The following is a 12,798-nucleotide window of genomic DNA, read 5'->3' on the forward strand; positions in this document are numbered from 1 at the left end:
CGCCAGACGCTGGACGGCATCACCTCGGGATGGAAACCAAGCGGTGACTTCAGCAAGGGCGACAGCCGCCAGCAGGCAGGAGAGTGCCCCAAGGGTCACAGCCAGCGTCGATCCGCCGCTGCGAGCCGCGGCCTCCGGGGCCACACGGCCGCCCCCCGCCGCCCCTGGCCCCGGCGGAGCTTCCCGGCAGCTCCCCTCGAAGTTCCCAGGGGCGCCCCCGGCTGTGCGGACCGGCCCGCCCGGAGCGCCCGACGGCGAGTCCCGCATCTCCCGCGCCCGGTGCGCCCCCGGTGGACGGGGCGTTGCCTCCCCCCCCGGCCTGCCCGGCCCGGCGGAGGCGGTGGGCGGCTCCTGTGGCCGTGGCTTAAACCGGCGGCCCCTCCCGCCGGTGCCGCTGTCCCTGCTGGACGGCGGAGAGCAGCGCGGCGTTCCAGCGGGAGCCGGGCGGAGGCTGCGGCGGCTCCTCTTCGTCTGAGGGGCTGCGTCTGGTGGCGGCGGGGCGGGGAGCTGCGGGGCACGGGCGTGCCGCCTCCGCCTCCCGGTTGCTTCGGCCTCGCTCGTACAGCGGCAGGAGGCTCCGGCGGGCTCCCCATTGTCTGCCCGCAGGCGGAGGGCTGCGCTGCCCGCACGCCCCCCACACTCGCCTTTGTGTGCTCCGGCCGCCGGCGGGGCAGCGCGGCGCCCGCCGTGATGCGCGCTGCGGGGCGGTGCGGGGTCCACGCCGCTCGGTGAGCGGCGGGAAGGGACCCAGCCTGTGCCCCGGAGGCTTTTTGCCCTCAGCAGCCAGAGAAGGGGGACTATGGACTGAGCGCATCGGTATACCATGGAGTCCGGCATCCGCTTGAGCACGCTTTGCCTTCTTCTCTGCCTGGGGCCAGGTAGGCGGCTGTCGGACTCTCCGGGAGAGCACCCGGGAGCGGGGCCGGCGGAGCTTCGCAGCGGCGATGCCCTGGCCCCTGGGCGGCCGCAGCTGCGGGGAGCGGCGGCGGGGCTGGGGGGGGGCTCGGGAAGTTGCGGTGTCAGCGGGTGGGTGACGGCACTTTCCGGGTCAGTTTCAGGCTTTGGCGTGGATCCCTCCCTGCGGATCGACGTGCTGTCCGAGCTCCAGCTGGGAGGCTCCACGGAGGGCGTGCGCCAGGTGCCAGGGCTGCACAACGGGAGCAAAGCCTTCCTCTTCCCAGGTACGGCCATCCCGGCCCCGCAACTCCGGCCGTGGACGTCGGGCCCCGGCACCGCTCACGGGGCGAGCCCCACCTTTACCCATTACCAAGGGTTTGCCCGCTCTTGAGACACCGGGGGCCCGACCCTTCCCTTCTTGTTCGGTTTTCTTCCCCTCTTCCTCACAGCCCCGCTCCCGTTTTTCTTTTCCTCTCTCACCCACTTTTTTTTTTTTTTGACTGGTAGACGCTTAATTAAAGTACAGCAGGAAAGGGAATGGCAGATGGCTTGTTTTGTGAGTCGTGGGGTGCAGTGATGAATAATAGCACCACCCACTCTCCTGGTTTACTTGGGAAACGCTAAATATACCCCAGTTTCTGCTGAGGAAAAGCTCAGCGAAAGTTTCATGTGAATCGAGCAAAATACTGAAATGAAGTGCCCTGGAGGAAGGGGGGCAGATGGCTGGAAATAAAACCCTCTTTTTTTGCCAAGGGAAAGTGGCTCATGGGAGCTTCTGTGACATACTTCGCATGAGAAACAAAGAATTAGTTTTGGTCTCTTTCAGTTTTGTGATTGTTTCTTTGTTATTATTTGGAGTAGGAATAAAATAGTAGTCTTCTATCTTTGCAAAATACATTTAGAAGGGTTATTAAAACATTTTAAACTTTTTTATATTGTAATTCATAAAGGGCTGTAAAATAACTCTCAATGCCTAGTTGAATATGTTGGCATTGGTTACACTGCCTACACCTGCTCATTATCAGTGTATTTTTGAATTACGCATTAATAATGTCCTGATATGTTAAATGAAGCTGCAGTCAAGAATATTTTCAGGAAAAACTCCAACCTTAATTAAAAAAGGCATAAAAATGGTGCTTAGAATCACGTCTTTTCTCTGAAAGATGATTTAAATGTTTCTTATAAGCTATGACTAAACAAAAACAAGGAATATGGCTCAACATGTGGTGAAGCACAAGCAAATCTCCACATCAGTCTACAATTTTAAAATAGGGGAACTTGATCACTGGCTTCTTGAGTCATGCCAGAAGTTTCAACCTGGATTTGAACAGATTTCTGGTGCAACAGACAAGAGGGTTTGTTTTGTGTGCAGAACAGTTATAATTCAAGGGAGATAAAATCTGGAAAGGGAATTTTCTTCTTCATGTTTGCATTAATGAGATAATTTATCAGTGGCTAATAGTTGCCAAGGGTTTTTTGTTTTTTTTTTTTGGTTTGTTTTTTTTTTTTTTTCTGTAGGGTGACCTCTCTAGTGGTGTTCTTCCCCTGAACAGCCAGCATGTGTCACTATGGACATGAATGTGGATACACATGGGTATATGCGTTCAGAGACACTAGCCACATACTGGCTTTAAACATCTCTGGTGGGCTTGTGGCTGCAGAGCAGAGCCCTCTGTGAAGGGGGCAGCTGCTTAGCATAGCAATGTGTTAGTGTGGCAGTAGGGTTTGTGTCCTAAAATAGCTGTAATTTTTATGGTGGGTCTCTGAGTAGAAACCCCATTGTGCTGTAATGGTTGGGTGATTGCGAAGTCAAAATTTACTATGTATTCAGTGGTAACAGATTAGGGGTTTGGAAGAATAAGCCTTTTTCTTGTATATTTATCCAATGTCAGGACAAAAAACTACTGGGTTGCTAAATATTTTTTTTCAAGTTGTTGCCTCTTTCCTTGCATTTATGAGTGTTCATAGTTCCCAAATGGGTTAGGAGTTTATTTATAACTAAGGGAGACAGGAGTTTAAAAGTCTCGCAACAACCTTTTTATTTTGTTGAGAAGAACTGGAAATAACAAAGATGAAAACACTTGTGTCTAAATGGTGGTTGAAGTCACTCGGTGTCCCTTAGGAAGTCTTCAATGCCCCATGGGACTGAAGACAGTTTTCCCTACTGCCATATAAGAGGAATGCTGATTTTTCTTACAGTAAATGGAGTCCTTACTTAGCAGAGAGGTTTTAATTTTTGAACTTACTTTTAGAAATAGAGAAATATCTTTCCTTGATCAGACCACTGGGTCCACTTAGTCAATGTTGATCTGGTCTTCGAGCTCACACTTCAGGAAAATTGCTGCAATGTATGCCTCTCAATGTGTGTATTTGCAGTGTGTGAATTTCAAATACATGTATGTGTTGACTTGGAATTTGGGTTTCTTGGGTTTTTTACCTTATTCTGGCTAGAGTCTTAGTCCTAGACAGAAATGATTTTGTGAGAATGACACAAGTTACTTTAAATGGTATGTGAACTTACGCTACAAGGTTTAACTTGTGATCCTTTGCCTTTTGGTGTTTTTAGATATTGAATATTTTCATGTGCTATATACATATAACATTTTAGTATGACTTTTTTGATACTGACATTCTCAACTGATGTAAAGTCTTATGTTACATCAACTTAAAACACACAGAAATGCTGTTCTTTATTTTAGAATGAAATTATGAAAGTAGCATGTTGAACTGCCAACAGGAAACAGACAAATATATGTATGATAGGGAAAATTGTACATACAGCTAAAGCAGCATAGTATCTTTCCTTCTATTTCTAGGCAAAAAGTCAGTTTTAACTGCTTAATTAGATATAGCATCAACTTTCAGTATAAGGGTTTAGCATCTAATTTGCTTTTCTGACAAATTCTTCTTCATGTAATTGATTTTTCAAAGGTACTTACATTTCTAGACCATATAAAACAGTAAGCAGTTACTCTCCAAAGGTAGTTTTAGTCTGTTATTGTCCATTCAAGAGCATTTAGATCGCTCCTTATACAGTTCTGATCTAGTAATAGATTTTAGCTGTGTGAAATTTGCTGTCACTTGGACATTTTTTTTGGTTTGTTAGCTGTGTGCTCTGACTTCAGCAGATTTAGATGCTGTAGTCTTGGGTTCTTAAACTTTTTGGGTGTTTGATACTCCTCGGTGGTTGTGAATGGTAGCAACTGAATGCCATTGTAAACTGGCTCTTGTTAGTTGCAGGAACTTCTCTTACTGGCAATGTGATTTTGTAAAGTAATTGTAAAATGTTCCAGTGTAGCTTGTGGGAAGATACAATTATGAATAGAAAACAGGAGGAAGTCTTCAGAAATGTTAGTTCTGCTATATGTGAACATCTGCCAGCACTTTCTAGCCAACAGCAGATATTATGTCAAAATATGTTGAGAGGAAAATTATTCCTCTTCTGGTCAGAGCAGCAGAACAGAAGTCAGAATATCTATGCTACGAATGTCTTGGTTGGTGGCTGCTTATGTAAGGCACTGAAATTGTCAATACCTTTGGTCTTCCCTTTGCAAAACAGAGGTGACACTTGGGTAAAGCCGACACCAGGTGGATGGATTGAAATATAGTTCATATGGTTGAAAACGGCTTTTGGAGAAGTACTAGTTGTCATTCTTAGAACTAACTCTTTCTTTGTAAGTATACTGCATTAATAAAATTTGAGGAGATAGGTGGAGATGAACATGAGTAGACATTTCTTATGCACTATGGAAATTATATTGCTGCAAAAGCACTTGTTGCATGTGTAACTTCAGAAAAATTTGAAGAGGCAGACAAAAGTACAACAGAGGCTGAAGGGTGACAAGGGCTTTGGATGTCTGTCTCAAGTCTATGCTAGGAGATGTAACATTAAGCACATGCAAAGTTCCAGTGAATCTAGGTATTTCAGCTGACAGTGGGAAATGGTGAGGTGTGACACTAAAGAAGGGCGGCAAGAGTAACTTTTTGTCACCCTCCCTTCTCCCTTTAGACTCCGTATTATGTGTTTTATAGATGTAATATTTTGGTAGTCTTTCTGGATGTTACTTGTTGTTGAGAGCAAATACTATGCATCAGAATATTGTTGTTGAAAGGGTGTATGTATATAGTAATGTAGACACCTTCCAACTGCCTCCAGCTGCAGTGGAGAGTGATGGAAGGTATCCTGTAAATCAAGTGATGAGAAGCAACAAAAGTGAAGGCTAAGTGATGTGTAAGGACAGTATATGTTCATCCAAAGGGGTATAATACTCCTCAAAGAGGAGGCTAAAAGGTGGACGGAAGAGTGCAGTCAGATGGTTACAAACACAGGAATGTGTATTTAGGAAAACCATAAAAACATAGCGGTCATGGAAATGTGAGAGGTTGTGTATAAATGCAGAAGATGGAGCTCATTCAGAGGTTAAGTTTTATTTTCTCCAGCAGTTAGGATATGTAACTCATAATATGGTTATAAACAATATTTTGGTATTTCTGATGAGAAGGGACAGTTCTAGAGGCAAGATATGGTATATTCTGATTGGGAACAAGATGTGCTATAAAACACCAGAAAATAACTTACCTGTCAGTGGGATGAATGAAAGGACTTGACAGTACTGTTCTTTGAATTGGTACTTGCTGGCACAAACTGCTGGCATAAAAAGACCCCCACCCCTAAAATAGACCTCTTGGTATAAGAGATTTATTACTTGTTGCTGTATGACTGGATCATTAGCACATTATTTTAAAATATTAGCAAGGCAATATTACTGTATCTTACACTCCTAAGTAAAAGAGCTAAAAATGAGTGAGTGATTGCTAGGCTTTGACAATGAAGATTTGGGGAGGGCTCTACCCAGGGAGGTGTGTCCTTCAAGCCTGTGCAGTGAATTTTTTAGGTGAGGCACAGCGTGTGTGGAACTGGCCCCACCCTTTAACTCCTAAGGTTCCTCTGCCACAGCCGAGCGAGCTTGAATGGTGACAGTGAAGTCCTCAGGACTAGAACCTACAGCCCCTGGTATTCCCAGGAGATCTCCCATCCAAGTACTATCCAAGGCTGACTCTGCTTAGCTTCTGAGATCTGATGGGATTGGGTATCAGGGTGGGATTTAACTGCCTGCTAAAAATAAAGCCTTAAAAGTAGAGGGGAGCAAACTTTTCTCACAGAAATAGAATTTACATTGCCTATGCACTTCACACATGCAGCTTTTTCTTTGCCACCTGTCATTGAAACTAGAGACAGATGCTTTTTCCAGGTTCCAGCTGAACCTGCTGAAAATATTACTGTTCCCAGCTGCTTGTCACTGCCCAGGAGCTAGAGGTTACTGTCCTCATAACTCTTCTAAAGCAAGAGATTATATGAGTGTTCCCATGTCTGCTGATGGCAGAGTCAGCCAGCTTCAGGAGCAAACCTGGCTGACTGCAGTGACATGGATTAGAGAGTCCTGTAAAATCCCCTTTCTCCAGCTGTATTCACCTCCCAGAGGAGTGGTAGCAGACAGCTGGGGAAGAGGATGTTAAAGTTGCCAACTGGCATAGGTGACGGCAGAGTGAATACCTAACTGCAGCATTTTTTCTTGCATGCAAATTGGGTTTTTTTCAGAAACACAGAATCCTCAAAATGTGGTACCTCCAGCACAGAGATGATCTGTAGATAACAAAAATTATAATAAAAGTTTAATCTCAGTAAGCACTGCCATGTTTTTTGATGTTAGAAATGCCTAGTGTAAGCAATTGCTCTGTGACAATGTAAGGTCCAGGTTTTGGCATGCCTGGAACAACAGCCTAACTTTTCCCTCTGCTGCCTTCTATCTCTGGCACTTTCCAAAGTTGCCTCTGCACCTATGCAAACAGTAACCACTGTGGTAGGGTACTGCAAGGGTTGTGATTGATGCTGCTGAGGAGCAAGGCTGAACATTAAAGGAGAGCCCTGAAGAGCTAGGCTGGTTTTTTCTAGGGCCTGCGGCTCTAGCTGCTCCATTGAGGCATTCCCTTGCTCCAGAAGAGCTTAATGTTCAACATCCTTCCCCACCTGTTAGCAGTGATAGCAAGGGAAGGTATTTGGGAAGTGTCTGATGATTGGAGAGCCTGTCCAAAAAAGAGGAAGTAGTATTTAGGAATCCTGCATCCATTTCCCATTCTAAACCATGCTGAACTCTAATGCATGGACAACTATGATGCACTTACCCACTGATGAATACTCTTGAAGGTACCTAATAGCGGGTATTGTGATGCTTGCTAACTACTGCTGTGCTGGTTTATCTGTAAAGCAGAAAGGGAAAAGGGGAAGAAAGACTTAAATATTGTGGGCTTATGATTGATGTTTGTAATGGTACAGCAGAGGGTAGGACTGAGAAATGGAAACTGAATGGGGGCCTAATATAGGACAGATACGAAGGAGACTGGTTTCCTGAGAAGAAAAGCTTTTTATCCCTGAATGTAGTCATTAGTGCATAGCTAAAAGAAAATAATGGTAAGGAATGACAGAAAACCTGGCTTGTAGTGTTTGGGGGTTGCACTTGTCTTATGCTGAAAGTTTCAAATAAAAATTGTTGCTGAGAATGTATTTTAGTAATACACAAAGTATCAAAAAAGTGTAAGTGTAGAGCAATAAAGCTGTTTGAAGTACAGCTCCAAAAATGAGGCCATTGTTCATCTCAATAAAAAATATTTTACACAAAGTGTTTTGTTGTCCTTGTTTTGTTTGGGTTTTGTGCAATGGGCTTTCTGTGGAGAAGGAAAGGAAATATTCCCTCTAGCCTTTGGGGTTTATTTTGGTTTATTTTTGTACTCACACTTCTTTCCCTGTGTCTTGATATGGCCTCTTGTCACCTTTCAGTCTGTTAAATTCTTAAGAGCATGGATTCTGGATGGAGCTACAGCATGGGGAGAGAACTTATATCTGCTTGCTGGTGTAGGCATCATACCTTGCCTGCCCAGATTGCCTTGGGAGAGAGTGCCAAACAGCATGACTTCACTGGCTTTGCCTGGGCTTTGTGGGAGAGCTGGTATCTCTGGTGTCTGATACTTCAGCCTTTGATGTGAATTAATACCTGCATTTATTAGTCAGCAAGGGTGTGACTCCATTTAGAAGAATGTGTTTTCTTGTGATCTTGTGGGCTTGATGCTGTGCTTTTCACATCCAAGTTGCATCTGATATCTACAACAAATTGAGGTCTCTGGGAGTCTGTTTTCTGTTGGGATAATGCTGATTCTTAGAAACATTTTTTATGAATTGGATTGTTCAGGTTGATGCAAATAACCATGTTATGTTTATGCGTTCAGTATCACCCAAAACAAGCTTACTTGTTGGAAAGTTGAAGATGAGTATGATGTACAGCTCTAAGGCATGTTTGAAAGGGAAATACATGACGATGGTGTCAGTGTGGTGATGTGGGGCAGAGCCCCAGTTGGTGCCATGAGAAGGCGCAGGACGGTCAGAGGAGTGGGGCCCAGGAGGCCTCTCTCCATCTTGATGTCCCCATAAAGTGCAGCCAGATGCTGTTGTCTGCCCACCTGGCAGCCTCTCCTGGCAGCGTGGTGGGGGTGTTGGCTGAAATTGAAAGATGTGATGTTGACAGCAGGACAGTATCTGTCCTGCATGCCAGAGAGAGCCCAGCATGTGCAGTATGTTTGCCCTGAGAGGTGACAGTGCCTCTTTTGGGTAGCTGTCAGGCGCATCTTTCCATATTGCTGGGGGAGGATTGCATTAGTGAGAGGTAGTGACATGGGGAAATGAGTTCTTGCTACCCTTATGTAATTGCTTTTGCTGTGACATAGTTCTGTAATCCCAAAGTGTGCCTGAGACTTGCAAGATTAATGTTTTCTTATGGTTTCTCCCCGCACTGCAGCATGGTTCATTCTCCAGGGAGGTTTCACCCAGGACAGCAGAATTTTGTACACATCCCTTTTCGATCAGTTGTAATGTCTGTTTTCCCCCACTATTTGCTTTTAAGATGTGGGAAATAGGTTTTCTCCTTTCCACTCCTCTCCAGCTTATGTTCTCCTAGTCTGTATCCTTCAGGGCATATGGGTGCCAGCTTGGAAAAATAACTCCAGGTATGGTTAACTTCACTGTTTTCACTGAGTCTTAAGGGAGGTACAAAACTGCGTTCATAAGTTATTTAAAACTGTTGGGTAAGAGCTGGAAATTTCATATAGTTGTCATTGGAAACTGTACTTTCATGTAGTGACTCTTCAGTTCCTTCTATTTGGTTCCATTTGGTTTGTGCCAAGGTTCACATCCGCTGAGCAGGTGTTTTCTTCTACCTGTACTGTTAAAGTACAGCTGAATAAGGGGTAAAAAAGGATTTTTCACTGATCTTTTTGTTTTGTGGCTTTGTTTGTTTGTTTTTTCTTCTGTCAGTCTGTTTTGGCTAAATTCCTCTATATTTTGTCTCAATGTTTCAGAAATGCTGTCTTCCATATTGGTATTGTCCAAAAGATTTCCTCTTGGGAAAATCTGAGGGGAAATATGATAAGAAAGCATAATTTAGCTTTTAATTTTTTTCACCTGGACAAGTTTTCCATGATAAATACCTGTTATGAATGTTCACTTGGATATTGCATGTAGCTGCTACTGAAACTTAAAGACTTATACCAAACATATTATTGAAGTCATGGTTCCATTGAGGAAGTGAGGTTTTTTCTTCTTTTCTTTTTAAACAGTATTTTGGTAGGAAAAAAAATGTGGTAGCCATTTTCAACACAGAAAAATTTTACAGCAAAAAAAGTCTATTTACTTATGTTAAACAACATTTAGTTTGCTTTTCTTTTTTGGTGCATACTTTTTTTTGGGTGTTGTGATGCTGATGACTTCAGAGAGACTCAAGCTTAGAAAACTGATTTTTATGTTGAGTCATAAGATGCTGCTTGCAGCTCTGGGCTCTTGCAAGGTGCTAAAGCAGTGGGCATAATCTTTTACAAGACTAAAAGAGACTTCTGAAGATAGTGTTCAAAAGGCTTTTAGCAGATTAACATTGGCTGCAGCAACAACATTGCTACGATAGACTGTAATGCTTCCAAAGGAGCCATTATAATCAATATTGCTAGTGATCCATAACTGAAAACTCTTTTAGTGGAATTTGAGTGGCTATTTCCCTCTCTGAAAACATAGAGGAAGTATAATAAGAAAAAGACCTCCAGTTGTAGAGTTGCTCAATCTGTTAGAGCAATGTTTATACAATTTCCCCAGCACAAATACTTAGTATAAATAGACAGTGATAACATCCTTAGTGTTTATCCTAAAAATGGTTGATGTGCCAGCCTTGACTCCATGGAAATCCACTAGTCTCTAGATACGGCTGTGTAATGATCTAAAAGGGTTTTGAAGGACCTTTTCTAGTTTTGCAGTCTATAATCTGTGTTTTAATAACTCCCTAAGCATACATTTGCATATTGTGCCCCAGCTGTTCCAAAGACACTTCTCAGATTTTCTGTAACATTGACTAATATGTCTTGAACTTGAAATTGTCCCTAGATTTGCTCAGCACCTGTTCAAGGAAGAGGGTAGGCTTGAGGAAAACCTTGTGTACCCTGTTCAGTGATGGTCCTTTTAAGAATCCCTGCATACACCATCAGTGTAAGTAAAGCATTCAGGAGTAAGAGAAGGCTGGTTTTTTTTAAACTGAGATTGTGTCTAGGTTATTGCATTCACTCTGGGTTTCTGTGTTTCAGAAAAATATCAATGAATTTCAGGGACTGAAGAGAACAACAGCAAAACTGATTATACAGTAACAAAAGGACTGGCTTACTAAGAAAGCTTTTGAAAGAACTTGATTATTACAGCTTGTCCAAGCAATGACAAAAGTGTTATATGATGAGTGTTTAGTATTAGAAGATTCCTAGGTTTAAAATGAAGGAATTATTTAGTATTCAAAGAGCTAGAGGTAAGAGTAATGTAATGATACTACAATGGAGAGGATTTAAGATAAAAGGAGACTCTCACAGTGAACTAGTTTAGATTGTGGAATAGCTACTGAAGAGGTAGAAATCTCCACACTTTTTATTTTTAGAAGATAGCATGAAATAAAAAAATGTGGGAAATATTAGCTATGTTGTTGTAATTTTGTTACATTCAGTTAATATGCTAGGAATGGGGTGGATGACCCTTAAGTCTTTCTGTATTCTGGAGATCTAGGCTGTTGGTGGAATCGTTTTACTAGGGGGAGAGATTTCTGAAGACACAAAATAGCATCTGACACCTGGTACTCAATAATTACCCCAGTGCCTTTGTATCCTCCCGAAACCTGTTCTTTGGTGCACTTACATACATTTTAATGATACCCAGTTAAAACAAGCCTACCAGAGGAAAGAAATGAGGGGTTAGAAACACATAATGATTTTTAACTCATCCAAGCTTATAAATTGAGTATGAGTTTAAAATGTGTAGCTGATTTACTGGGGCTAACAGACATATTCCTAGAAGCAGGGACTCCATTAATACCTGATATGAAAGAAAACTTCTTGCAGGAGAATCTGAAATCTGATTCTCCCCTGCTTCCTTGAAACCTCTGGCAATGGTAGGTTGAGTCCCCCATGTATTTTCTGTCTGTCTGCCCTGCTCACAGCTGAGTTGTGTGTAATGGTATTCCTTGGGTCCCTCCTCTTCAATGTTCCCAATTCAAAACCTTCTAACCTTTCCTTTTCCTGGCATCAAATCAGATGTCCTATGAGTAGAGATTTTTCCAAGTATGCTAGCACAGTTAGCATTGATGTCCATCCTCTAGCCTCAGGTGTGGTCTCTCTGCCACATCCCCCTCATTCTTCTGGTACCTGAAATCTCTACAGTTCAGTCTTCTGCCTTCCCCCCCTTAGCAGAAAGCAACTGTGGGGGAACGGCTTCTCAGAGAACACACCACACACAACATGCAAGTGAAACCAAAAAGCCCTTATTCAATGGGAGAGCTGACTTTTAAGGGGTTGGTTTTGGGGAGGGGCTTAGAAGGGGTTGGAACCTTAGGTGGGATTGGGTAAAACATGTGTCGGTAACCATTAACATCCAATGAGAGGAGATCTGAGGAGTGGGCTCAGAACACAACAGGTTCAGGGTGGGGCAAACTGGATAACTGACAGCCTGCGTAACAAATGGGGAAACACCCATAACTGACCAATTGGAGCTTAGGGAGCACGATGGGGCGAAGAATGAACGAGGGGGGTGTAGAAGCCGTGCGCAGGGGGCAGGGGATACAGAACTTCTCGAAACTCAAACCTGTACAGAGAAAAAGGCATTATTGATAAACTCCAACAATAAATCCTGCATGTGCAGAAGGTCGGGTCCTCGGGGCTGCATTTCAGTGTTTCTCTATACCCCCTCTCTGCTGCTATTTGCTCAGTCCACTGCTGGAGTCCTGTGGCTAGCAACAGAGGTGTTGGATGTGTCTGGCATGCTTCAGGTGTAATTTTTAACAGTGGTGGTCTCGCTCCCTGTGCCACACTCTGCTATTTTTGCTGTTAGAATACAGTTTTAAATTTTATGGTGCTCTCTATCTTCATTGGTGACTGTTGGCCATTCTCTTGTGTCAGAATTTAATCTTTCATGCAGACCACATTGTTGTGGCTATCTGTGAAATTTCATTGGTTCTCATATTAATGTTTTCTTAAGCTTATCATTGTGTTGTGTGAAAATAAATTGGCATTAAAATTCTTAAAACTTAGAATTTTGCTAAGCCAAATGTAACTAGCCCTGATGTGGACAGAAAGCGCTTATACCCCAGAAAGCCAGAGATGAAGAAAATCTAGAATGAGAGATTCAAACCAGTGCAAAGAGCAAGAAACAGATTCTGAGAGGAAAAAAGGTAAAGCCTCCAGAGTATCCAAAAATGATTACAGTTGTGCTGGATCATCTCAAGAGGTCCTTTCCAGCCTAAATGTTTTGGTGAAACACAAACTATAGGAGTTAGGTCC

At 43.4% G+C, this 12,798-nt stretch overlaps 1 protein-coding gene across 1 annotated transcript in view; it reads left to right on the top strand.

The window, feature by feature from the left end:
• Positions 1-381: 381 nt before the first annotated feature.
• The window catches only part of NELL2 (neural EGFL like 2), a 136,712-nt gene continuing 124,295 nt past the window's right edge, over positions 382-12,798 (top strand). Inside the window, exons 1-2 of the mRNA XM_071552355.1 lie at positions 382-878; positions 1,053-1,181. Of these exons, the coding sequence (XP_071408456.1) occupies positions 824-878; positions 1,053-1,181 (184 nt within the window). The 5' untranslated portion in view covers positions 382-823. The remainder of the gene's footprint in view (positions 879-1,052; positions 1,182-12,798) is intronic.

This window comes from Pithys albifrons, chromosome 3 (genome assembly GCF_047495875.1).
Source record: "Pithys albifrons albifrons isolate INPA30051 chromosome 3, PitAlb_v1, whole genome shotgun sequence".
Lineage (NCBI taxonomy): Eukaryota > Metazoa > Chordata > Aves > Passeriformes > Thamnophilidae > Pithys > Pithys albifrons.